The sequence below is a fragment of the Macaca mulatta genome, chromosome 20 (assembly GCF_049350105.2).
Source record: "Macaca mulatta isolate MMU2019108-1 chromosome 20, T2T-MMU8v2.0, whole genome shotgun sequence".
Classification (NCBI taxonomy): Eukaryota; Metazoa; Chordata; class Mammalia; order Primates; family Cercopithecidae; genus Macaca; species Macaca mulatta.
In genome coordinates, this window is record NC_133425.1 from 2552003 (window position 1) to 2576349 (window position 24347).

Genomic DNA, 24347 nt, shown 5'->3' on the forward strand with positions numbered 1-24347 from the left:
TGACCGTCATTCCACGTGACCGCGCGGCGCTGCGGCGCGATGGCGGCGGGGCTGGTGCGGGTGCTGTTGTTCCTCGGGCTCTCGGCCCGCGGTGAGTGGCCCGGCCGCCCGCGTCCCCAGGCCCCGCGGCGCGCGCTCTGCATCCCGGCCTCCCCGCTCACGGTCTCGCTCCCCGTAGGCCCCGCGCCGGCAGGTGCCGCGAAGATGAAGGTGGTGGAGGAGCCCAACACGTTCGGGTGAGCAGCCTCGCGGCTGGCGGCTCGGGCAGGGGGACGGCCCGGGCCAGTTCCCCGCTGACCCTGCCGCTTCCCGTAGGGTGAACAACCCGTTCTTGCCCCAGGCCAGTCGCCTTCAGGCCAAGAGGGATCCTTCACCCGTGTCTGGTGAGTGAGGAGCGCTGCTGGCGGGCTCGGGGGTGACCGCGGGGGGCAGCAACAATGGAGGATGGGTGAGAGACCCTGAGAGTTACGGCCCGGAGTCTAAAGCATTGGTTTGTCAGCCTTCTAAAATAAGTGTGGACGTGCGAGAGAATATACCAGAACGTTCTTGTACCGAATTAAAAGTTATCTCCAGACTTAGTCCTTCCTTTTCTTTCCGAGAGGTAATTGCCGTTAATAGTCTGGTAACTTGGCAGAGGCGTTTCTGTGCTTTTACGTGCGTATCCATGCAGCCGGAAAACGTGTAGTTTTTGTAATCTTTGTCGCTTTTTTAAAAAAAATCATGCTGCGCGAGTATTTGGCTGATTTGTCGTTGTCACTCGCTGTATGTCTTGGGACGCTTCACGGTGGTGATATAGGTCTTCATTCTTTCTCTTGGTGCTCAGTACGCGATGGGATGGCGCTGCATTTCCCGATTGTATTTAGGTTCTTTACATTTTTTTTTTTGGCCATTAGAAATAGTGCTGTGGAGAACATGCTGTGTAGGTGCCTTGGTTTGCCCTCAGGTGAGTGGTTTCCCAAGGCAGAATTCCAGAAGTGAAATTGTTGGGTCATGAGTATATATGCCTTTTAAACACTGAATGAGTATTAAATATAAGAGACAAAAATCCAAGGATTTTTTTTTTGAGACAGAGTCTCACTCTGTCTGCCCAGGCTGGAGTGCAGTGGCACCATCTCTGCTCACTGCAACCTCCACCTCCTGCGTTCAAGCAATCCTCATGCTTCAGCCTCCCGAGTCGCTGGGATTACAGGCATGCATCACCATCACGCCCAGCAAATTTTTGTATTTTTAGTAGAGACAGGGTTTATTTCACCGTATTGACCAGGTTGGTCTCAAACTCCTGACCTCAAGTGATCCGCCCATCTTGGCCTCGGAAAGTGCTGGGATTACAGGCGTGAGCCACCGTGCCCAGCCTCAATAATTTTATTATCGAATACTTTTATGTGTTAGGGTCTGTGCTGGGGTTGCAGAAACGAACACAGATACACCAATGCTTGTCCTCAGGGAGCTGACAGTCTCATGGGGAGTGATGGACGAACAGGCACTGAACAAAGAATTAGGTAAAATACATAGAATGGTCAATGATGAAAAATGCCATGTAGATATGTGAAGCAGAGGAGGGAGTATGTGTGTTAGAGTATTGTTTGGGGGATCGCTTTTTTTTTTATTTTTAGAGACGGGGTCTTGCTCTCTCACTCGGGCTGGAGTGCAGTAGTGCATTCATAGCTCACTGCATCCTTGAACTCCTGGGCTGAAGCAACCACCCACCCTCAGCTTCCTGAGTAGCTGGGACCACAGGTGCATGCCACCATGCCTGGCAAATTTTACGTGTTTTTGTAGAGATGGAAGTCTCACTACGTTGCCCAGGCTGGCCCCAAACTCCCAGCCTCAAGCAATCCTCCTGCCTTGGCTGGGGACTGCTTTAAATAGGGTGCTGAGGAAAAGTCTAAGAAGTGACATTTCAGCCAAAAGCTAAAGGAGAAAAGGGAGTAAAGCTGTGCCTGTTTGGGGAAAGGGATTCAGGAAAGGGAGTGGCCAAAGGCCTTGCGCAGGAAAGCCCGTGCCAGAGGGGATCCAGCTGGGTAGCCACAGACGAGCGAGAAAGGGGATCAGGTGGAACCGCAGCTTGTTGGTAGGTTTTGTGGACTTTGACTCCAAACAGATCTTTTTTTTTTTTTTTTTTTTTTTTTTTTGAGACGGAGTCTCGCTCTGCCGCCCAGGCTGGAGTGCAGTGGCCGGATCTCAGCTCACTGCAAGCTCCGCCTCCTGGGTTTACACCATTCTCCTGCCTCAGCCTCCCGAGTAGCTGGGACTACAGGCGCCGCCACCTCGCCCGGCTAGTTTTTTGTATTTTTTAAAGTAGAGACGGGGTTTCACCGTGTCAGCCAGGATGGTCTCGATCTCCTGACCTCGTGATCCGCCCGTCTCGGCCTCCCAAAGTGCTGGGATTACAGGCTTGAGCCACCGCGCCCGGCCCAAACAGATCTTTTTAAGGTTTTTGTTGTGTGGCTGGGCATGATGGCGCACGTGGGGTTAGGCTCATTTCCCTGAGGCTCAGAGCCATGGGATGTGGCTTCCCAGGGCCTGAAGTGCTGGAGTCGGGCCAACACCTGTCCCAAGAAGCTGGGGAGGAGGCAGGCCGCTGTGTAAGAGCAGTTCCCGACCGAACCCTTTCCAGTAGGAGAAAGGCAGCCTTGGCTAAGGGGACCACATCTTTTCAGAGGTGAGAGTCCTGGAAAGAAAACAGAATATGCTGGTTGTGGTGGTATGTGCTTGCTGCTCAGGAGGGACGCTGAGGTGTGAGGATCGCTTGAGCCCAGGAGTTCAAGACCAGCCTGGCCAACATGGTGAAACCCTGTCTCTACTAAAAAAACACAGAAACAAAAATTAGCCGGGCGTAGCGGTGTCCACCTGTAATCCCAGCTACTTGGGAGGCCGAGGCTGGAGAATCGCTTGAACCCAGGAGGTGGAGGTTGCAGTGAGCTGAGATTACGCCACTGCACTCCAGCCTGGGTGACAGGGCAAGACTTCGTCTCAAAAAAATAACAAAAAACTTAAAAAATTTAAAAAGACTGCCTTTTTTAGTGTTCCCCACCCCCATCCCCACACCTGGGCCCATCAGGGTTCACAGGTGCATTTGGTTAATCATGTCTCTTTAGTGTTTTAATCTGGAGCAGTTCTCGTCCCACCTTTGGATCCAAGTGGCATGTTTGTTTTCCTGTTTCCCAGTCTTTTTGTTGATAGTGTTTTTCTCCAGACCATTTTTTCCTGCATCTGTGGGGTTGGGCGCGGATAGTCTCCCGCGTCCGTGGGATCGGGCACGGATATTCTAAGTGTTTTTTGTCTTTGATGTGGCACTCCTTCAGCATCAGCGTGTGAAACAGATTGTGCGCAGTGGGTAGGAGAGTGTGGTCTGTGGAAGGAGCAGAGCAGAAAGATAATCGGGCTGAGAAACTCGGGCGTGGTGAGTGCAGCCTAGGGCTCAGAAGGTCCCGGCAGAAGAGCCTCTGCCAAAGAGAAGGAAGGGGTGGGTTTGCCAGGGCCGAGGCTGGTGGGGCGGGGCTGGGCTGGGCAGTGGGCACCTCCATGGCCTGGGCCTCCACCGGATGAGTCAGGAGTCTCGTCCCCTGACAGCAGGAGCAGCAGAGGTTGGTAGGTCTGTGATTTAGAGACAGTATCCTGCTGTGGCATGGACAGGGGATGGGGCATGGTCAGGGTGGTGGTCCTGCCACAGCCCAGCACACTGTCCAGGAGGGAGCTCTGCCTCAGTGGCAGTGGGAAGGAGCAGCCAGCTGGGCAGGACTCTGGGGCCCTGGCAGGGGCCTGGATCTGGGGAGAGGTTGGGGAGGAGCAGAGTGGCCCCAGGATCCTGGCTAGAGAAGCCATGGAAAGTGGACTGCAGGGGTCAGGCTGGGAGCTTGCTTTTGGTTGGGGCCAGGCTGGGTCTATGAGGCAGTTCTGGTGCTTGGAGAGGGGTCATGGTGGGCACAGGACTCATTAGTGGGGGTGCGTGAGGTCCAAGGGTGAGGGTGAGGTCCCCGGGGAAGTTCTTGGTGGGGTATGGGGGTTGTGGAAGTTAGGAGGGCACTGGGACTAGGTGTGGGGCTAGGCCAGGGAGCACAGTGGGAGGGAGGACCCCCTCGAGAAGGGACTGTCACCAAGAGATGCAGCCCTGGAGGACTGCTTCCCGCCGAAGCTTGACCAGGGGCAGACGGAAATGAGGGAGTCTAGGCTCAGCCAAGCTGATGGGGCCTTGAGGAGCTGTGGCCTCGGGCGCAGGGCCTGGTGGTAAGGCCACCTGGGCCCGCAGGAGCCAAAGGAACTGTCGAGTGTCCTGGCCATGCAGACTGTGAGCATGGAGCCTGCAGGTGACGTGCGGGTGAATGAGGAGCAGAGGAGGAGCCTGCCGGCAGGGGTGATGGCATTTGGGGGTGGTGGTATTTGGGGGTGGAGACTCTGGCTCAGGTCTGGCTGTGTCTGGCTGAAGGAGCGGAGGGGCCGGACCCCACCCCTCTCAGGAGAGCAGGCTGCTGAGACCTGAGGGCCGGGCGGAGGGGAGGGGCCGTGGCTGGGGTTCTGGTGTGGGCCAGCAGCAGAGGACCCGGGGTACTGGGCACTGCCAGTTGGGGGCTTGTGGTACCATCCCCTGCAGGAGGCTGCACCCCAGCCCGTGGGAGCCCCCTGAAGCTGTGGACAGCTTCCGGGCAGAGGCTTCCTCCCAGCTGCAGAGCCAGGCCGGGGCCCGCCACCCTCACACAGCCCTGTTTGGACGGATGGCCCTGCAGGTGCAGAGCTGAGCCTGGCGCCCACGCCCCTCCTGGGATGTCTCCAAGTCATGTCTGCCGGGGGTGAGCCTGGGAACGTGAGTTCCCAGGACACAGGAGCTTGACCAGCCACCCTCCCAGTGGGAGTCTATGAGTGGCAGATGGGCGAGGGACACGTCAGGGTCTCGGATGGCTCCAAAGGCTTCCCTGTGTGCCTGTTGGGCAGAGCCCTGGGGCCAGACTGGAGGGGCCGAGCCCCAGCACCCCAGGCTGTGGGACAGCAGGCATGACAGGGCTGAGGTGGAGCCCCCGGCGGTCAGGCTGGGAGGACAGTGGGTGAGCTTGGGAGTAGGGGCCACCCAGATGGTATCTGACGAGGAAGGACCAGGATCTTCCTATATCCACAGCCCCTGAGCAGGGCAGCCGGGCCATCTTGGTCTCCATCTGTCTTGGGAGGGGACAGCCGCAGGGGTGACTGGAACGTCAGGGAACAGAAGGCCAGGCCGGGCCAGCACCCTAGAGGTCTCAGTGGCATTAGCCTCTGCCCTCGGGGGGCGGGGGCCAGGCTGAGGGTAGCATCAGGCTCCTGGGTTGGCCAGGTTCCCAGGGAACGGTCACCCAGCACCTCGTGTGTATTTTGGCTTTATTATTATTTTTGAGACGGAGTCTTGCTCTGTCGCCCAGGCTGGAGTGCAGTGGCATGATCTCTGCTCACTGCAACCTCTGCCTCCCGGGTTCACACCATTCTCCTGCCTCAGCCTCCCGAGTAGCTGGGACTACAGGCACGTGCCACCACGCCTGGCTAATTTTTTTGTATTTTTAGTAGAGACGGGGTTTCACCGTGTTAGCCAGGATGGTCTCGATCTCCTGACCTCGTGATCTGCCCGCCTCGGCCTCCCAAAGTGCTGGGATTACAGGTGTGAGCCACCGTGCCCGGCCTTGACTTTATTAATACAGTAAAACTGCAGAGTTTAAAACATCAGTCTAACTGAGGCATCCTCTAACCAGTGCACTTGCTGCTGCAGCGCAGGCCTGACAGGAGCCAGGGGCCAGGTGTCCTCCCCGCCTCCACAGCCCACGCCCCAGCCTTGCCCACAGCCCAGAGGATGGCCTCGTGGCTGACAGTCTCGGTGGGCGCCGGGACAGGTGCATACCCAGCCAGGTCCCGACTCCCCAGCGTGCCTGAAGAACGGGGTGGCTGCTGTGGCGTCTTTTACTGACAAGTTGCCACTGGCCTTGATTTGTACACGCCCTCGCTCTAGCACTGCCTGTGGCCGGCCTGGCTGGAGGGTCGGGACGCTGCACACCCTCCCTCTTCCCCTAGGGGCTGGTTACACTGCCCTGCAACCGTCAGCACCATCGTCTCCACAACTTGCTCTGTCCCCTTCAAACCCTGGCTCCCCCGGCCCTGGCACCCACCATTCTGCTGGCTCCCCCGGCCCTAGCACCCACCATTCTGCCGTCTCCGAACTTGGCTGTTGCAGAGATGGCACACAGATGACCCGTAACTGCACACGACCTTCTGTGTCTGACTGACTCCTCTTGGCACAGTGTCCCCGGGGTCCCCCAGGCTGGAGGCTCTCAGAGCCTCCTTCGTTTTTACGGCCGAGGACTGTCCCACGCGAGGAGAGACCACGTGTTTACCCGTCGTCTGGACACGGGCGTGGCTTCCAGCCCCTGGCTGGGAATAGGCTGCTGTGAACTTGGGCGTAAATACCGAGTCTCTGCTTCCAATTTCCGAGAGTAGCTTTGCTGGATCTTGTTAGAATTCCATGCTGAGCTTTTTGAGGAGCCACCAAACTGTTTGCACGGTGGCTGCATCATTTCCCGCTCCAGCCAGCACTGCACAGAGGGTCCGGTTTCTCCACATTTTCACCAACACTTTGTTTTTTGCTAACAGCCGTCCTAATGCGCGTGAGGTGGCACCTCAGGGCTGTCTTAATTTGCACTTCCCTAGTTAATGCTGTGGGATCTTTTCAGTTGCTTATGGTCTGTTTGTATGTCCTTTTTTTTTTTTTTTTTTTTTGAGATGGAGTCTCGCTCTGTCGCCCAGGCTGGAGTGCAGTGGTGCAACCTTGGCTCACTGAAACCTCCGCCTCCCAGGCTCAAGCAGTTCTCCTGCCTCAAGCCTCTCAAGTAGCTGGGATTACAGGCGTGCACCACCACACCTGGCTAATTTTTATTTAGTAGAGACAGGGTTTCTCCATGTTGACCAGGCTGGTCTCAAACTCCTGACCTCAGGTGATCCACCCGCCTTGGCCTCCCAGAGTGCTGGGATGACGGGCCCCTTTGCCCATTTTTAAACTGGGTTTATTGTAGGGCTGTGGTTCTTTATATATGCTGGATATGAATCCCTTACGTCTATGATTTGCCAGTGTTTGTTTTCTCCCATTCCGTGGGTCTTTTCACTCCCTTGATGGTTTTTTGTTTTGTTTTGTTTTTTCCATACAGAGTCTAAGTCTGTAGCCCAGGCTGGAGTGCAGTAGCACAATCTCAGCTCATGGCAACCTCTCCACCTCCCAGGGTCAAGCAGTTCTCCTAGGTCAGCCTCCTGAGTAGCTGGGACTACAGGCGTTTGCCATCACGCTCGGCTAATTTTTTGTATTTTATGAGAGACCAGGTTTCACCATGTTGGCCAGGATAGTCTCAGTCTCCTGACCTCGTGATCCGCCTGCCTTGGCCTCCCAGAGCGCTGGGATTACAGGCGTGAGCCACTGTGCCCTGCCTCTACGCTGGTCTTTATGCTAGTATCACACAGTTTTGATGATGACCGCTTTGAAGTAATTTTTGGAATCAGTAAGTGTGAGTCTTTCAACTCTGTTCTTTTTCAAGACCGTTCGATGATTTCGGGGTCCTCTGAGACTCCCTATGAACTTTAGGATGTGTTTTTCTATTTCTGCAAAAAATGTCATTGGGATTTGGATGGCGTTGCATTGAATCTGCACATCACTATGCGTGGTAGTCATCTTAAAAATATTAAATCCATCAGGGCGGGCGTGGGGGCTCACGCCTGTAATCCCAGCACTTTAGGAGGCTGAGGCAGGTGGATCACCTGAGGTCAGGAGTTCAAGACCAGCCTGGCCAACATGGAGAAACCCTGTCTGTACAAAAATACAAAAATTAGCCAGCTGTGGTGGTGGGCATCTGTAATGCTAGCTACTGGGGAGGTTGAGGCGGGAAAACTGGTTGAACCCAGAGGTGGAGGTTGCAGAGAGCTGAGATCGTCCCATTGCACTCCAGCCTGGTGACAAGACTAGACTCCATCTCAAAATAAATAAATAAATAAAGGGTATGGATGTCTCCTGTCAGCCTTATGTAGTGGGTGGCAACGTTTGTACATGGATAATTGTGGTGTCTTGGCACGTGGACCCTTGTGTCAATATATAACATATTTGTCTCTTGTAGTTTCAGCCACTCCAGCTCTCTTTTGGCTATTTACATGAATACTTTTCCATACCTTCACTTTCAACCTGTTTATGTCTTTTTTTTTTTTTTTTTTTTTTTGAGACGGAGTCTCGCTCTGCCGCCCAGGCTGGAGTGCAGTGGCCAGATCTCGGCTCACTGCAAGCTCCACATCCCGGGTTCACGCCATTCTCCTGCCTCAGCCTCCCGAGTATCTGGGACTACAGGCGCCCGCCACCTCGCCCGGCTAGTTTTTTGTATTTTTTAGTAGAGACGGGGTTTCACCGTGTCAGCCAGGATGGTCACGATCTCCTGACCTCATGATCCGCCCGTCTCGGCCTCCCAAAGTGCTGGGATTACAGGCTTGAGCCACCGCGCCCGGCCTCAACCTGTTTATGTCTTTTTTTTTTTTTTTTTGAGACGGGGTCTCGCTCTGTCACCCAGGCTGGAGTGCAGTGGCCGGATCTCAGCTCACTGCAAGCTCCGCCTCCCGGGTTCACGCCATTCTCCTGCCTCAGCCTCCCGAGTAGCTGGGACTACAGGCGCCCGCCACCTCGCCCGGCTAGTTTTTTGTATTTTTTAGTAGAGACGGGGTTTCACCGGGTTAGCCAGGATGGTCTCGATCTCCTGACCTTGTGATCCACCCGTCTCGGCCTCCCAAAGTGCTGGGATTACAGGCTTGAGCCACCGCACCCGGCCTGTTTATGTCTTTAAAAGTTAGTCTTTCAGGCGGGGCGCAGTGGCTCACGCCTGTAATCCCAGCACTTGGGAGGCCAAGGTGGACGGATCTGGAGGTCCAGAGTTCAGACCAGCCTGGCCAACATAGTGAAACCCCATCTTTGCTGAAAATACAGAAATTAGCCGGGTGTGGTGGTGCGTGCCTGGAATCCCAGCTACTCGGGAGGCTGAGGCAGGGGAATCACTTGAACCCGGGAGGCAGAGGTTGCAATGAGCCGAGATCGTGCCATTGCACTTTAGCTTGGGTTACAGAATGAGACTGTGTCTCAAAAAGAAAAAAAAAAACCTGATGCCTGATGAGGTGAGGTGGAACAGTTTCATCCCAAAACCACCCATCCCCGCCCCTGGCTGATAGAAAAACTGCCTTCCATGAAACCAGTCCCTGCTGCCAAAAATATTGGGGACCACTGGTTTAAGTTCTGTAGATACACAGACCACAGCTAGAAAGGTACCTGGCATTTAATTTACCGCCGTACTAGGGCCCTTCGTCTCCTTCCAGCTGAGCTGCTGTCTGTCTACTCACTTCCCCGCGGGGCACATGGGCCTGCAGGTAGCCAACTCCTGAAGCTTTTATCTGGGAATGTCTTTTTTTTTTGTTTTTTGGAGACAGGGTCTTGCTCTGTCATGCAGGCTCTGGAGTGCAGTGGTACCATCTCAGCTCACTGCAACCTCCGCTTCCCGGTTTCAAGCAATTCTCCTGCCTCAGCCTCCCGAGTAGGTGGGACTACAGGTACACACCACCACACCCAGCTAGTTTTTTGTGTGTGTTTTTAGTGTAGACATGGGGGTCTCGCATTGTTGCCCGTACTGGTCTCGTACTCCTGGCCTCAAGCGATCTTCCTGCCCTGGCCTCCCAAAGTGCTGAGATGACAGGTGTGAGCCACGATACCAAGCCTGAACTCTCATTTTTAAAGGGCTGTTAGAATTCTCGGTTTTGTCAGTTTCTTCCATTGAATGGGGCCTGTTTTCCTGTTTCTTTGAACATCTTGTGCTTTTTGTTAAAAACTGGTCCTTTGAAAACAGACTCTGCCAGTCTTTGCAAACAGGTTCTCTGCACGGAGCCTGGGGATCAGTGTGAGTCTCTTCCAGGGCCGGCGCATCTCTTCCGACTCTCGGGCAAGTGCTTCAGCCTGGTGGAGTCCACGTGAGTGCGGGGGGGTGCAAGGGTGGGCTGGGGCACAGCCTGGGGATCCCCCTCATGCCACCTGTGTCCCCAGGTACAAGTACGAGTTCTGCCCATTCCACAACGTGACCCAGCACGAGCAGACCTTCCGCTGGAACGCCTACAGTGGGGTCCTCGGGTGAGCGGGGCCGGGCCAGGGATCCCAAAGCAGCAGCGCGGCTCCCCCGCCCAGCCTCACGGGCCGTGCCCGTGTCCCCGCAGCATCTGGCACGAGTGGGAGATCGCCAACAACACCTTCACGGGCATGTGGATGAGGGATGGTGACGCCTGCCGTTCCCGGAGCCGGCAGAGCAAGGTGGGGCCTCAGACGGGAGCCCGGGACAAGGGGCCCCAGCCTCTGCAACACACCCACCGGCGTGCCCTCCCCAGGTGGAGCTGGCGTGTGGAAAAAGCAACCGGCTGGCCCACGTGTCCGAGCCGAGCACCTGTGTCTATGCACTGACGTTCGAGACCCCCCTTGTCTGCCACCCCCACGCCTTGCTAGGTAGGGGTGCGGGACGCAGTGGGGGCCGGTGTGGTCAGCCATGCACATAGCCCTGCAGTGGTGGGGGCCAGGGTTGGGACATGGGGCACAACTGAGTCTGGCTTCTCTTGGGCCCTCAGTGTACCCGACCCTGCCAGAGGCCCTGCAGCGGCGGTGGGACCAGGTGGAGCAGGACCTGGCCGACGAGCTGATCACCGCCCAGGTAAGCATATGCTCGGGGTTGCCCCTGGCGGGCCCGGCTGGGAGCTGGGTGCTGCCCCTGCATCCTCCATCTTCAGGGCCATGAGAAGTTGCTGCGGACACTGTTTGAGGACGCGGGCTACTTCAAGGCCCCAGAAGAAAACGAACCCACCCAGCTGGAGGGAGGTCCTGACAGCTTGGGGCTGGAGACCCTGGAAAACTGCAGAAAGGTGCCGTACTGCGGGGAGGTGGCAGCACACAGCAGCCTCCCGCCCAGCCCCGCCCCCACCCCGGCCTTTCCCTTGAACTTCGTGTTGTAGGCTCATAAAGAACTGTCAAAGGAGATCAAAAGGCTCAAAGGTTTGCTCACCCAGCACGGCATCCCCTATGTGAGGCCCACAGGTAAGTCACCTGTGGGGAGGGGGCCAGGCCACCATCGCACCCACCACCTGTGGGTCCAGGTGAGGACCGGCCACCTGGTGTTTTGGCAGAAACTTCCAGCTTGGAGCACTTGGGCCACAAGACACCCAGAGCCAAGCCTCCAGAGCAGCTGCGGGGCGACCCGGGACTGCGTGGGAGTTTGTGACCCTATGGTGGGAAGGCAGAGGTGGACACGGCCGAGAGCCCTGGAGATTGGCTGGTAGGACCCCCAGGGACCAGCGGGCCAGGCTTGTGCTCAGAGAAGCAGACGAAACAAAGATTCAAGGTTTTAATTAATTCCCATACTGATAAAAATAATTCCATGAATTCTGTAAACCATTGCATAAATGCTATAATGTAAAAAAATTTAACAAGTGTTAATTTTAAACAGTTCACTACAAGTAAATGATTATAAATCCTACCTTCCGGGTTAAAATTCCACTCAAACAACACTCTCATCTAAATAAACATACAGATCGAGGCTTCCAGAAATGAATCCACATGACGCGTCCACACGGAACAAGGTCTGCTGACCACAGTTACACACGTCACTGTTTCACGGCTAATGTTGAACACTAGAGTTACAGACGACAGGCAACAAGCACACACAGACCCGGCCACCACCCGGCTCCTATGCCCAGTGCCGGCCATGGCCACAGGTGGGAGCCACTGGGCCCGCCTCCACGGGGCACCTTCCAGCCACTGCTGTGTGCCTCGGCCACCGAGACGGGTGAGGAAGGCCCCAGGGCGGGCAGCCCCAGGGTCTTGCCTCCATTTCCAATCCTGGCAGCACTGCCAGCCATTCTTTGTTCTTCCCACTGCTCACCTGTCCTCAGAGCCAGTACAAATATGGGGGAGGAGGTGTCTCCGCCATCCCCCAACCCCTGGGGCTCCCAGCTCTACCACCCCAGAAGCTGATCCATGGAGATGCCCTGAGGGGCAGCCGCCACGTTGTTCCCAGAAAGAGCAGAGCAGCCGGCAGACTAGCGCTCAGCTGCTCCCGACAACCGGGAGACGTCTGGGCAGACACCATATCCCAGAAAAGACCAGAGGCCCGAAATGGGAACCAAGTGCATAAATAATAAAAACAGAGGATTTTACACATTGATGACAGTAGCACAAAATATACGTAATTTCTAGATACTGAGCTAATAAATCATCACTATAATTAAAAACAAAATAGATTCACTAAAACCAAGTCGATAGTTACCTGGAGTAGTGGACTAGCTGCAGAATGTCACGGATCCACTTCCTTTAAAATGATAGAATGTTGCTATCAGTTTGTCTTACGTTAAAAAAGTTCTTAAACCTCCTACTATATTAAATACATTCTAATTTGGTCACTGATAAAAATGTTTTACCTAGACGTTTTGCACTTTTAAAAAATGCTATTAAAAGTCTTTGGCAAAGCCACGGGCAGGGAGGAACACGTCGATGCTGCTGCCTGCTCTTGTGCCCTCACAACCCACATGGCCCACAGAAAGCCAGGTCGCCGTAAATCACAGACGCCTGTTCCTGCTCCTCAACTCCTAGGGACAGTCCCAGCCCTGAGCAGAAGGGTTAGGTCATTGCGGGAACGCGTTCTCAGTCGCGTTTCTGCTGCGGCCGGAAGCCACTCTGTCGCTCCGGGGCAGACAGGCCAGGGGACGCAGCAGAGCCGGGACCTCGGGGGGCCACTTCCCCCGTGTGCTCCAGGCCACTAAGAGGCTGTGACTGGGTCCTGGTGTGACCTCGCTGGCCACATGGATGAGCTCCGATACTAACTGGCAGTACGGGTCAGGTGACTCTCCTACACCCGGCACCCTGGCGCACACCACGGCTCGAGCGTCTCCCACACAAGCAGGACGGGGGTGGCCACAGGGGCTGGGGAGCCAGCCACTCTCCCAGTTCACTGCCTGACCCCCACCAGGACGCCCAGCGATGTCTCCAAGGAGCTACAAAGCACCATTGCCTAGGACAGATCTGAGTAATCAGAAGACAGCTTTTTTTTTTTTTTTTTTGAGCCAGAGTCTCACTCTGTCACCCAGGCTGGAGTGCAGTGGCATGATCCTGGCTCACTGCAACCTCTGCCTCCCGGGTTCAAGCGATTCTCCTACCTCAGCCCCCCGAGTAGCTGGGACTACAGGCGCCCGCCACCACGCCCGGCTAATTTTTGTATTTTTAGTAGAGACAGGGTTTCACCGTGTTAGCCAGGATGGTCTCAAACTCCTGACCTTAGGTGATCCACCCGCCTCAGCCTCCCGAAGTGCTGGGATCACAGGCGTGAGTCACCGCGCCCGGCCAGAAGACAGCTCCTTAAAAAGGTAATTCTAAAACCTCTGATGTCTGATCCCTTCTGCTGCATTTTTCGTTAGTACCAAACTGTCTTTCAGAGATTCAAGGGAGAAAACAAAACCAATGATGTTCCTTCACTTGTTTAGCAAGGCACAGGCACATAGGAAAAGTGGCCACGGATCCCAGAAATGCAGGACGGAGCTCTCCTGCTCCCACGTCACGAGGCTGGAATATCAACCCTAGTGCCTTGTGCGCACAGGCTCGGGAAAACAAGCTCCTTCCATCGAGTTAAAAACATCTAAATCCATAATCACTCTGCTTATAAATACTATGCACTTAATGGGAAAATGTAAAAATCCTAGGTCTTACTACTAGATAAACGCTCATTTCATAAGTACTAGTTTCAGAATATGAAATCTAATATATTCAGCATACTATGAATTGACAATAAACTGATATGAAATATTTAAGTTCACAGTACACATATAAAGCTTCATATTATCGCATATTTAAAAAACAACATAAAAAGCAGCTTAGAGCAATTTATGACCTCTAAATTCCTCGGTTTACAAAGTGCTTTGAAAGACCCCAGCCCCCAGTGGTCCAGTCACAGGAGTGTCAGGACCACAAACTGCTGTGATCACAGCGCCACGCGGACCCCTGAGGCACCAGGCCCCTCGAGGACAGGCAGGCGGGTTCTGTGGGTTTGCCTTTAAGGTTTTTGAGGAAAATACCTTGAAACCGTCGGTAGGACTAGATAGGTGACAACGTGTGACAGGAAAGCTGTCCGGCCAAGCCCAGGCGGGGGCTCCCAGCCTCATGATAACGGCTGAGCGCGGGCGGGGCTCCCAGCCTCGGTCCTCACATCGGTGGCACCAGAGGTGAGTGACGATGTGTCTGTGGTTACAAGCACTGGAGCCAGGGTGCCCAGCAGGAGGTGGCTGTCCCCGCTGAGGTCACCACCGCAGGGGCTGGCCCTTGCAGTAGGGGCACTCGGGTGCGGCGGCCGCACACGGCTCACAGAGGACGCGGTGCTGGCAGGGCCGCAGGACGGCACCGTGGGCCCGCTCCCGGCAGGCCACGCACTGCTTGGCGCGGAGCTGGAAGATCACCTGCAGGGCCAGAACGGTAACGGGTCAGGAGGCCCCTGCCCAGGCTGGACCAGCTGGGGAGCCGCAGGGCCTTCTGGGCAGGACTCGGCATCTCGGGCCACCCGGCCACCAGCTACAGAGACAGGGTCAGGGAGATGCCCCCTGCCAGGGCCACCTCAGGGAGAAGGCAGCTGCGGGGTGGCGGGAATGCTCTGTCTCGAGCCCTGGGCAGAGGACGGCCCCCGGGGCCACCACAGACACGGCAGTGGCCGGACAGGACGGGCCCCTGAGGGCCCTGGCTGCTGGGTGCCCAGGATGTGAGCTACGCAGGACACACTGGCCCAGAGCAGTTAGGCCGAGAGTCCACCCTTCACAGGCCAGGTGAGGAGAGACATGCTGAAGTGGAGGGAGCATGTGTGAGGGTTGCCGCTGTGAACAGGGAGGGATGGGGCCGCCTTCCCTGTGGAGGGTGCAGCCTGGCATTCGCTGGTAAGAGGGAGGGGTGAAAGGGCAAGGGCCAGCCTGACAGGAGAGGCGGCTCCCAGGGAGACAGGCAAGGAGGTCTCAGGGGGTCTGTGCTGGGGCGGGGCACCGTCCCCTCCTCCCCAGGCCCGGAGCAGACCCGAGGGGCAGGGGGGGAAGGGACGCCGCACCAGCCAGGGCCCTCCCCAGACAGGGACAGCAGCCCTGCAGACAGGCTAGCCCTCACCCCGCCCCGAGCAGGACTCACGCCATCCACCGCCTCCAGGTCTAGGCGCAGCTGACTCTGCAGCGAGTGCAGCTTAGGCAGGGGAATGGTGCCGATGTCCGCGCAGCCCCGCAGCCCCGGCAGTGTGGAGGCTACGCCCAGGCCCTCCAGCTCCTCCTGCAGCTGCTTCACCTGCGCCTCCACCTCCTCCTTCTTCTGCAGCGCCAGCTGCCGGTCACTATCGGCCACGCGGGCACGTTCCTTGGCCTCCTGCGCCTCTCGCTGCCAGGCATCGCAGACCTGAAACCCAGGGGCCGTGCAGGAGGCAGCCAGAGCCCATCTCAGTCCCTCCCACCTCACCTATGCCACCTGCAGACCCCATTGCCCGTGTCACCTGCGATCCTCCCTCCCATCCCCCATCACCTGTGGCCCCCTCACCTGAGTCCCCTGCGGCCCTCCCTCACCCCCCCCCACACTCACCTGAGTCCCCTGCGGCCCTCCCTCACCCCCCCCACACTCACCTGAGTCCCCGGCGGCCCTCCCTCCCCCTCACCTGAGTCCCCTGCGGCCCTCCCTCCCCCTCACCTGTCTGGCCCCCCACACGCTCACCTGTTTCACCTGCTGCCAGGACTCCTCCCACTGCCGGATCTTCCTCTTGGCCTCGTCCAGCTGCCGTCTGACCCGGGCCAGCTCAGTCCCATTTGGACTTGAACCCGAAGAGGATGGGGGGCCGGCGCTCAGGATAGGGGTGGGGCTGGGGGAGAAGCTGCCGGAAACAAAGTCCCAGATGCTCCCGGGGACACCGTTCAAACCTGAGTGTGAAAGGGCCGATGACGGCCCAGCCCAGCTGTGCTCACGGCCTGGTGACTGGTGGGTGCTATGCCCCGGCCCCGCCTCCACATGGGCACCCTCTGGGGCTCACCCACCCTGATGGCAGGGGTCTTGCCCTTTGTCCTGCCAGCCCCTTGCCCCACTCCTGGACCCCACCAGCCTTGGGAAGAGGCGCTGGGGACCGAGTGGGGCTGGCAGAGGCACTGACAGTGACACCTGCCCCGGCCGGTCTCCCCACCAGATCTATGCCTTCCCGGCCACCTGAGGAGTCTGAACAGAGGAATTAAATTCGTTCCTGGGACCACATCACGAGGTGGAAGGGGCAGTGGTTCTCAGACTCCACCCCCAGGAACGCCTCACACGGACTCTCACAGACCCCAAAGAGCTGTGTCCACACAGTGACATCTGCCAATGTGTATGCAGCTTAGAGACTATGAGATACTCTAAATGTTACTTTAACAAAAACAGGCCTGTCATCCCAGCACTTTGGAAGGCCGAGGCGGGCAGATCACCCGAGGTCAGGACTTTGAGACCAGCCTGGCCAACATGGTGAAACCCCATCTCTACTAAAAACACAAAAATGAGACGGGTGTGGTAGCAGGAGCCTGTGATCCCAGCTACTCGGGAGGCTGAGGCAAGAGAATCATTTTAACCTGGAAGGCGGAGGCTGCAGTGAGCGAAGATTGCTGGAGCTTGGGCGACAGAGTGAGAGTTTGTCTTAAAAAAATAAACACTTTTAAAATTTTGTAATTTTTGGAGAGTCAGGAATCTCTCTATGGTGCCTAGGCTTCTCTTGAACCCCTTGCCTCAAGTGATCCACCCACCTCGGCCTCCCAAAGTGCTGGGATTACAGGCCTAAGCCACTGTGCTGGCCCAAAGTGTTTTGGTTTTTCTTTCTTGAGACGGAGTCTCGCTCTAACACCAGGCTGGAGTGCAGTGGCGTGATCTCGGCTCACTGCAACCTCCGACTCCCGGGTTCAAGCGATTCTCCTGCCTCAGCCTCCCGAGTAGCTGGGACTACAAGTGCCCGCAACCACACCCGGATAATTTATTTTTAGTAGAGACGAGGTTTCACCGTGTTAACCAGGATGGTCTCGATCTCCTGACCTCCTGATCTGTCCTCCTCGGCCTCCCAAACTGCTGGGATTACAGGCATGAGCCACCGCGCCCGGTCTTTTTTTTTTTTGAGACAGAGTTTCACTCTTATTGCCCAGGCTGGAGTGTAACGACACAGTCTTGGCTCACCGCAACCTCCGCCTCTCAGGTTCAAGCGATTCTCCTGCCTCAGCCTCCTGAGTAGCTGGGATTACAGGCGCAACTCACCACGCCCAGCTAATTTTGTATTTTTAGTAGAGACAGGGTTTCTCCATGTTGATCAGGCTGCTCTCGAGTCATCAAGCCCGGCCAAGTGTTAGTTCGTTTACAACGTAACAAACAGCCGTGCACGGTGGCTCAAGCCTGTCATCCCAGCACTTCAGGAGGCCGAGGTGGGCAGATCACGAGGTCAGGAGTTTGAGACCAGCCTGGCCAACATGGTGAAACCCGTCTTTACTAAAAACACAAAAATTAGCCGGGTGTGGTGGCGCACGCCTCTAATCCCAGCTACTCGGGAGGCTGAGGCAGGAGAATCGCTGGAACCTGGGAGGCGGAGGTTGCAGTGAGCTGAGATCGTGCCACTGCACTCCAGCCTGGGTGACAGAGCGAGACTCAGTCTGCGGCGGGGGGAGCCTGTGGGCAGCAGGCCGTGTGGTTTGCCACCATGGATGGGGCACAAGGTTCCGTGTGGGGCCCCTCAGTCAGGGTGGCCTCTGGGAGGCAGCCCCACGGAGGCTTCATGGGAACACTTGCGTGGAGGGAGCCGGCACTCACCTAAGGAGCTGAAGGATGAGGCTGAAGAGCCCAGTGCACCCGGCTCTGAACGCAGGGGTGGCGGCTGCTGGGGAGGCGTCATGGCCGAGGAACCCACCGGCCCCGGGAGGGGCTGGGACAGCGAACTGAGTGGCGAGGTGGACGCGGAGGACGGCGAGTGCAGCGATGGTGCTCGGGGCAGGGAGCCGGGTATGGTAACAGGCGCAGAGCCGGCCAGCGACCTGGCACCTGGCAGGGGCAGACCAGTGAGCGAAGGAAGTACCGCTAGGCCTCTGCCCAAACATCTGCCCACCGGCGGGCGGCAGCCACGGAAGACGGACCCTGCAGGCGGTGGTGGTGGGGATATGGGGGGTGGGGATACGGGGGCCAGGCCAGCAGCCACCTTCTATGGGTGTGGAGCCACAGAGCCCCGGGTGGCCACGTCTCATACAGTTGGGCAAGCCATGGGCTCAAAGGGATTTCAACCAGAGGTGGGGACAGGGGGGTGTAGCGTGGGCCCCCCCAAGAGGCCAGACACCCACCAGGCTCTGCCAGCCAATTTAGCCACTAGCACAGTTCTCCCAGCACTTGTCCAGGCCCTCTAAAATAGTCTACTTTCTTTTAAAGTCAGAAAGAAAAGATACACTTTTAGGCTGAAGGAAAGGGTTTTGTATAGGATAAGACTTTTGTATGGATGTTGATCTTTTGACTACAATGTGAATACATTTGTCCTTTGGAGACCATCAGGAGCTTCCTCAGGGAGAGCCCCGCCTGTCTGCAGGGCCACTTTGAGGGGACAAAGGTCAACTGAAGAAGTGGGAGGCGGGAGAGAGAGGCTGAGGAGTCCGTGTGCAGGGGGGGAAGGGGAGGGGCAGTGAGGGAGAGGAGGAGGTACCGCCAGAAGGGGGCCCTCCCGCCCCCAAAACCAGATACGGGCTATTGCACTGTGGCCCAGGCGGGACCTAAATGGTCCAACCCCCGCTCACTGCAGCCTTGACCTTCCCGGGCTCAAGCGATCCTCCTGCCACAGCGCTTAGCTGTTCAGCGGCTGGAGGAACAGGGCCCCAGGTGCTCCTCGCCCTCACCTGCTGGTCCCAGGTCGTGGCCGTCTTGCTCTTCCAGATCCTTCTCCAGGGAAGCAATATTCACATTGCTAAGATGTGGGTCTAACGCGGAACCTGTCAACAGAGCCCCCCATCATCCACAGCCCACTCAGTGCTGCAGAGCTCAGGAAGCCCAGCTGAGGACGACGACTGTCCGGCCTGGGCGTAGAGTGAGACCAAGGGCAGAAGGCGTGGGAGTTGCTGGGGGAGCCTCGGAAGGACACCACCAGCCCACCCTCGCAGCCCCCAGCAGGCAGTGGGGGGCTTGGCTGTTCTCTGGCAGAACGAGCACACACAGGTGGGACACCCCGCCACAGCCCAGCAGCTGGGTCCTCGCCTCCGCGTGCCACTGCTGCCCCTCGGAGTTTAAATACCTAAGCGTGTGTTAGCATCTCACCATGTGTGCACACTCGACTGTCTGAAAAGCTTTCCGGGAGGGTGATTTCAAGGAGCAGGTGATCATCTGCAATTTCATGCCAAGCACCAAGACCTCAATCCCCCAGGCTCAAGACTGAGTGGGAAGGACCCTCCTCGGAGCGGCCTCACCCAGCCAGCCCTGCCTTCCGAGGCTGTCCCCACCCCCAACCCCGAACGGCACGCAGTGGCCCCAGTGCCCCTTCCTAGTATTAGGAAGCCGTCCTGAGGAGGCTGAGCTCTGGTCCCCAGCCCGAGGACACAGCGTGTCTCGAACTCCTGCACAGAGATCGGGTTGGGGATGGGGGGTGACCAGAAGATCTGGGATCTGAGAGCCCACGTGCCACAGGGGGCAGGCCAGGGGACCGCGGCGGCTGCAGGAGCTCCGGGACACACCCTGTGGGCTGGTGCCGCCTCCCACAGCAGCAGGTGGGAGAGGAGCCTGGCTCAGGAGTGGACAGTGGACTCCAGGTCCACCTGGGGGTTCTTGAACCCGCACTGACGCCTGGTACCGGACAGTGTGCTGCTAAGTCCTGCTCTGAGACGCGCGAAGCCACCCCTGCCTGTCCCTGAAGGGTCTCAGACCCCCTTCTTCCTGTCCTCACCTGGGACAGATGGTCCCTCCACAGCCCCGGGCAACCGCACCCCGGGGACACCTGTCAGACCCGACTGGGGGTTGGCGCGCCGGGAACCTCCAGCCTGGCCAGCCCTGCCTGGTGCTCGGTTCACACCAGTGGCCCAGCGGAAGCGGAGAGGTGGTCACTGCCCCCCAGGTACCGACGTCAAGCCCCGCCCTCACAGGGCTCTTGCGGCCGCACTCCCCGCACCCCACCCCACCCCACCCCACCCAGCGTGGAGCTGGCTGGTCCAGGCGGCGATGACTGCTGCGACCTGGTGGCCCCGTCAGGGTGACAGCAGGTTCACCACACGGGGCGTCCCAGGAAACAGCTGGAGAAACGGACTGGGCAGCCAACGGGTCGCAGAGGGACAACCCCCCCGGCTGGGGAAGAGGGCTGGGGCCTTTCCAGACACCTTCAGCATCAACAGGAAAGGCAGGGAGGCGACTTCTGAAGAACGCGGCACTAGCCACACGCAAGATTTGTGGGGACCGCAGGTGTGGGGCCCAGCCTCACCCCTCCGCCCAGGCCTCCGCTTCTCCCCCGTGGAACCGGCTGGCACCAGTCAGTGCCACGGGGACCATGGGAGCAACCACAGGGTGGCAGGTGGCCCCTCGCCTGAGGCCTGGTGCTCGGCGGCCACACCCTCTGAACCCCACAGGAGCAGCCAGAACATCCTCGTGCCTCCTGGCCGGGCACAGCCCATCGCGCACGGGCACAGGCTGGTGTGGATGCAGCACGGCCTGGCAGGTCCGGCCCTCTGAACTTCACCCCGAATCTGGCCTCGCTCAGCAGCCACACTGTGTGGAGACCGTGCTCCACCACCCACAGCAGCAGGTGGGAGAGGAGCCTGGCTCAGGGGTGGACAGCGGACTCCAGAGGCCGCAAGGCAGAGGCCATCCCCACCCCACTCCACCGCACATCACGACCCAGACTCAACCCTCATCCACACGCCAGCCATGAGGGAATTTCCGGGGCACGGAGGCCGGGCTGTGGTGCCACCGGGCAACACGGTCCTTCCCGGTCACAGAGGCAGCAGGGCCCAGGGCAGAGAACCTGACGCCCTGAGGCATCCGGGACAGCACATGGTACCTGCAGCAGCATCTCCACTCCCACAGAGACACTGTTCAAATGAAGCTTTTAGGGACTTTCGAAGGTCTTATCCAGAAACTAAAGGAACAGTTGGGGGGTGGAGGTGGCCAGGCCAAGACCCCCTGAGGACCAGGAACCCACAACAGCAGTCACCAAGGCCTCGGCCCTCAAGGACGCTCATTGGCAGAACCAAAGGCAGACCCTGGGCCAGCGGCCCCCAGAGCCATTCGCTCCTCTCCTTCCACCCACAGGACAGTGACGGCCCCCAGAGCCATTCGCTCCTCTCCTTCCCCTCACAGGACAGTGACGGCCCCCAGAGCCGTTCGCTCCTCTCCTTCCACTCACAGGACAGTGACGGCCCCCAGAGCCATTCGCTCCTCTCCTTCCCCTCACAGGACAGTGACGGCCCCCAGAGCCGTTCGCTCCTCTCCTTCCACTCACAGGACAGTGACATCCTCGAGCGGACATCCACCCTGGCCTGCAGAGTGGGCCAGCCCTCCCGGTCCCTGTCATCCACCTGACGTGCTGCTCAGACTATGGCCGAAAAGGGCACGACCTCAAAGCCTGACTGAAGTCGTGCTGCGAAGCACAGAGCTGAGACGCTGGAGGCAGCAGCAGGGGACCATGCACTGAGTGGCCTCGGACAGGTGGCTCCAAGGCTGAAAGTCAGATCTGCAGTGGGCAGGGCCTCCTCCCTCCAGGGCTGGGGTGTGCTCCTCCTCCCTCCTCCCTCCAGGGCTGGGGTGTGCTCCTCCTCCCTCCTCTCTCCAGGGCTGGGGCGCTGCTCCTCCTCCCTCCTCTCTCCTTCCAGGGCTGGGGTACACTCCTCCTCCCTCTCTCAGGGCTGGGGCACGCTCCTCCTCCCTCCCTCCAGGGCTGGGGCACGCTCCTCCTCCCTCCCTCTAGGACCTGGGGTGCTCCTCCTCCTCCCTCCTCCCTCTCTCTAGGGCTGGGGCACGCTCCTCCTCCCTCCCTCTAGGACCTGGGGCGCTCCTCCTCCTCCTCCAGGTGTCCACCCTCCTTCATGGCAGGCAGCCACATGACTCCGGTGTCTGCCTCTGCACTGGGGGCCATCTCTTCTGAGTGTCTGTCCAAGTTTGTTCTTATAAGGACACTGGTCACTGGCCCACCCTACCGGCCTCATTTTAACCTGGTTATGAGGACCCTGCAGTAGCACCCCCGATCTGTAGCAGCGGAGATACATTCCAAGACCCCCCATGGAAGCCTGAGGCTGCAGATGGCATGGAACCCCTACATACCAGGCTTTTTCCTATATGAACGTCCTCATTTGCATGTCAAGCCCAGTAAGAGATTAACAAGATTTACTAGTTACATAGACAGATTTCAGCACTGCACAGTAATAAAAGTTAACTGAGCAACCAAATGCCCTCCTGTACGGTGCCATCCTGAACCCAGACCTCACACCAGCAACTGAGGCAGTGGACAGCGAACGCTGGGATAAGAGGACCTGTTGTGCTTCCACGCAACGCCACGTAGCCCGGTGCGGGGCCTGGGGTTCAGGTGCATCTTTTTTTTTTTTTTTTTTTTTCTGAGTCAGAGTCTTGCTGTGTTGCCCAGGCTGGAGTGCAGTGGTGTGATCTCATCTCACTGCAACCTCCGCCTCCCAGGCTCAAGCTATTCTCCTGCCTCAGCCTCCTGAGCAGCTGGGACTACAGCTGCCCTCCACCACCCCCAGCTAACTTTGTATTTTTAGTACAGACAGGTTTTCTCTATATTGGTCAGGCTGGTCACGAACTCCCCACCTCAGGTGATCCGCCCGCCTCGTCTCCCAAAGTGCTGGGATTACAGGCGTGAGCCACCGTGCCCGGCCTCAAATGCAACTTTCAGGGGACACAATTCAACCCAGGACATGGGGGCTCACCTGCAGATGCCCCGTTGGTCCTGTCCGTCCTCCCCAGGCCCCTCAGGACTCTGTACCAACAGATCTGCCCCTGCTGTGCACAGCCCTCCCTCCCTGAGTCCTCCCCAGGGAGGAGACCCCCGCCTCTGCCTCCACTCCCCCTGCAGCTGTTTTCTGGGGCCTCCTCAGCACTCACTCTGCCCACCGCTGCCCGGGGCCTTTCCCTCCAGCCCTGCACCTGTGCCCTGAACTGCCTCTGGTCACAGGCACCAGCCTCCCTCCCAGGCCAACCCCCAGGCCCACTCTCCTCCCTGGGTCTGGCAGCCTCTCCTGTGGCCTGGACCCGCCCAACACAGTGGCTCTGCAGCCCCCAGCCCAGATGTCCTGGACGTCCCCCAGCAGGGGCCAGAGCCCCTCCTCCCTGGCAAAGGATCCCTCGCTCGTTCCCATGGCCCCACTGCAGGGCCTTCCCAGACACCGTGTGTGCAGGGCCCTCCTGGAAGCTGGCACCGCAGGACCCCTTCCTCAGGGGCTGCTCGCTCAGCCCACACCCACTGAGGCCAGTCCCTTCATGCATCGCAAGAGTGACCTTCCTACTATGAAAAAGCCTCATCGTGTCCCGAGCCCTGGCCTGCAAGAAAGGAGGGAGGGAGCTTGTGCCCTTGCGCGTGCCGGTCACCGCTTCCCAATGGGTCCTTTGCCAGGCTCCCAACCTGCTGTGCCACTGAGGCTCAGCCTGGCCGTGCCTTCCATTCACTAAGATCAGCCCCACCAGTCCCCAGAAAGCTGCTCGGCCTCCAAGCCCTGCGTGGAATGCCCCCCCTCCATCCTTGCAGGTGTCAGCCTCAACCATGCCAGGGACCTTGGCAGACTCACCCACTGAGGACAGGCACCGATCCCCAACCCGCAGGCCTGCCCACGGCCCCCGTGTGCTTCCACACTGGGGCTTGATGACGGGGAGGGCCAAGCCGTCTGCGCAGGGTCAGGTCAGCCAGGCTCAGGAACCTGGACCTGCCCTCTGCACCCAAGTCCCGGGATCAGGATGTGGCAGCCCCTTCAGAGCTCACCGCCCCTCACACCTGGCAGAGATCCAGAAACTCCTCATGAAAAGCAAAGACGCAAAGGAGTTGGGGGGACAGGAACGGAGGCGCCTTTTCTCCCCTTGGAGTGGGGGGATCGCACCATGCTCTGTGCCTAAGTCAGGACAGAGGCTTCTCCCACCAGGTGCAGAGCGCACAGCATGTGGAGGGGCTAAGCTGCCTTCAACGCTCACCTGACAAACTTCTACAGCTCGCATTCAGCTCAGAGGACGTCAGCCGCCACCTACCTCAGCCAAGTCACCTGCGCTGAAGCCTGGGAAGCTACCTGGAGAGGGGACGTTCGGGGAACATGTGGGTGCCCCCAAGAGACTCCAGCCC

At 58.2% G+C, this 24347-nt stretch overlaps 2 protein-coding genes and 1 long non-coding RNA gene across 20 annotated transcripts in view; 2 read left to right on the plus strand and 1 right to left on the minus strand.

Moving 5' to 3' along the window:
* The first annotated feature begins 20 nt into the window (after positions 1-20).
* Positions 21-12463, plus strand: GNPTG (N-acetylglucosamine-1-phosphate transferase subunit gamma). Of its 2 annotated transcripts, XM_015125251.3 has the most exons (12): positions 24-91; positions 179-236; positions 316-383; positions 9454-9573; positions 9933-9987; positions 10061-10144; positions 10228-10321; positions 10396-10510; positions 10630-10712; positions 10789-10920; positions 11011-11092; positions 11182-12463. In XM_015125251.3, exons 1-12 carry the CDS (start codon positions 40-42, stop codon positions 11274-11276), a joined length of 1038 nt encoding a protein of 345 aa, XP_014980737.3. In that variant the 5' UTR covers positions 24-39; the 3' UTR covers positions 11277-12463.
* Positions 11386-24347, minus strand: part of UNKL (unk like zinc finger) — a 48438-nt gene continuing 35476 nt past the window's right edge. For 6 of the 17 annotated variants that reach the window (XR_013411367.1, XR_013411369.1, XR_003725482.2 and 3 more), the window contains 6 exons: positions 18928-19020; positions 17864-18091; positions 15773-15975; positions 15206-15463; positions 14119-14496; positions 11386-12362 (listed from right to left, as the gene is read on the minus strand). Coding sequence is in view for 10 of the 17 variants with exons in the window: in XM_077985146.1 (XP_077841272.1) it covers positions 14341-14496; positions 15206-15463; positions 15773-15975; positions 17864-18091; positions 18928-19020 (938 nt within the window). In the remaining 7 variants the exon portion in view is untranslated. Of the gene's footprint in view, positions 12363-13259; positions 14497-15205; positions 15464-15772; positions 15976-17863; positions 18092-18927; positions 19021-24202; positions 24295-24347 lie in introns of those variants that run through there. The other 11 variants (XM_077985146.1, XM_077985149.1, XM_028841060.2 and 8 more) reach the window with 4 other exon arrangements.
* On the plus strand, positions 14954-16741 carry LOC144337821 (uncharacterized). Its single transcript, XR_013411417.1, has 2 exons — positions 14954-16033; positions 16236-16741. It is a non-coding gene; the product is annotated as an uncharacterized LOC144337821 (long non-coding RNA).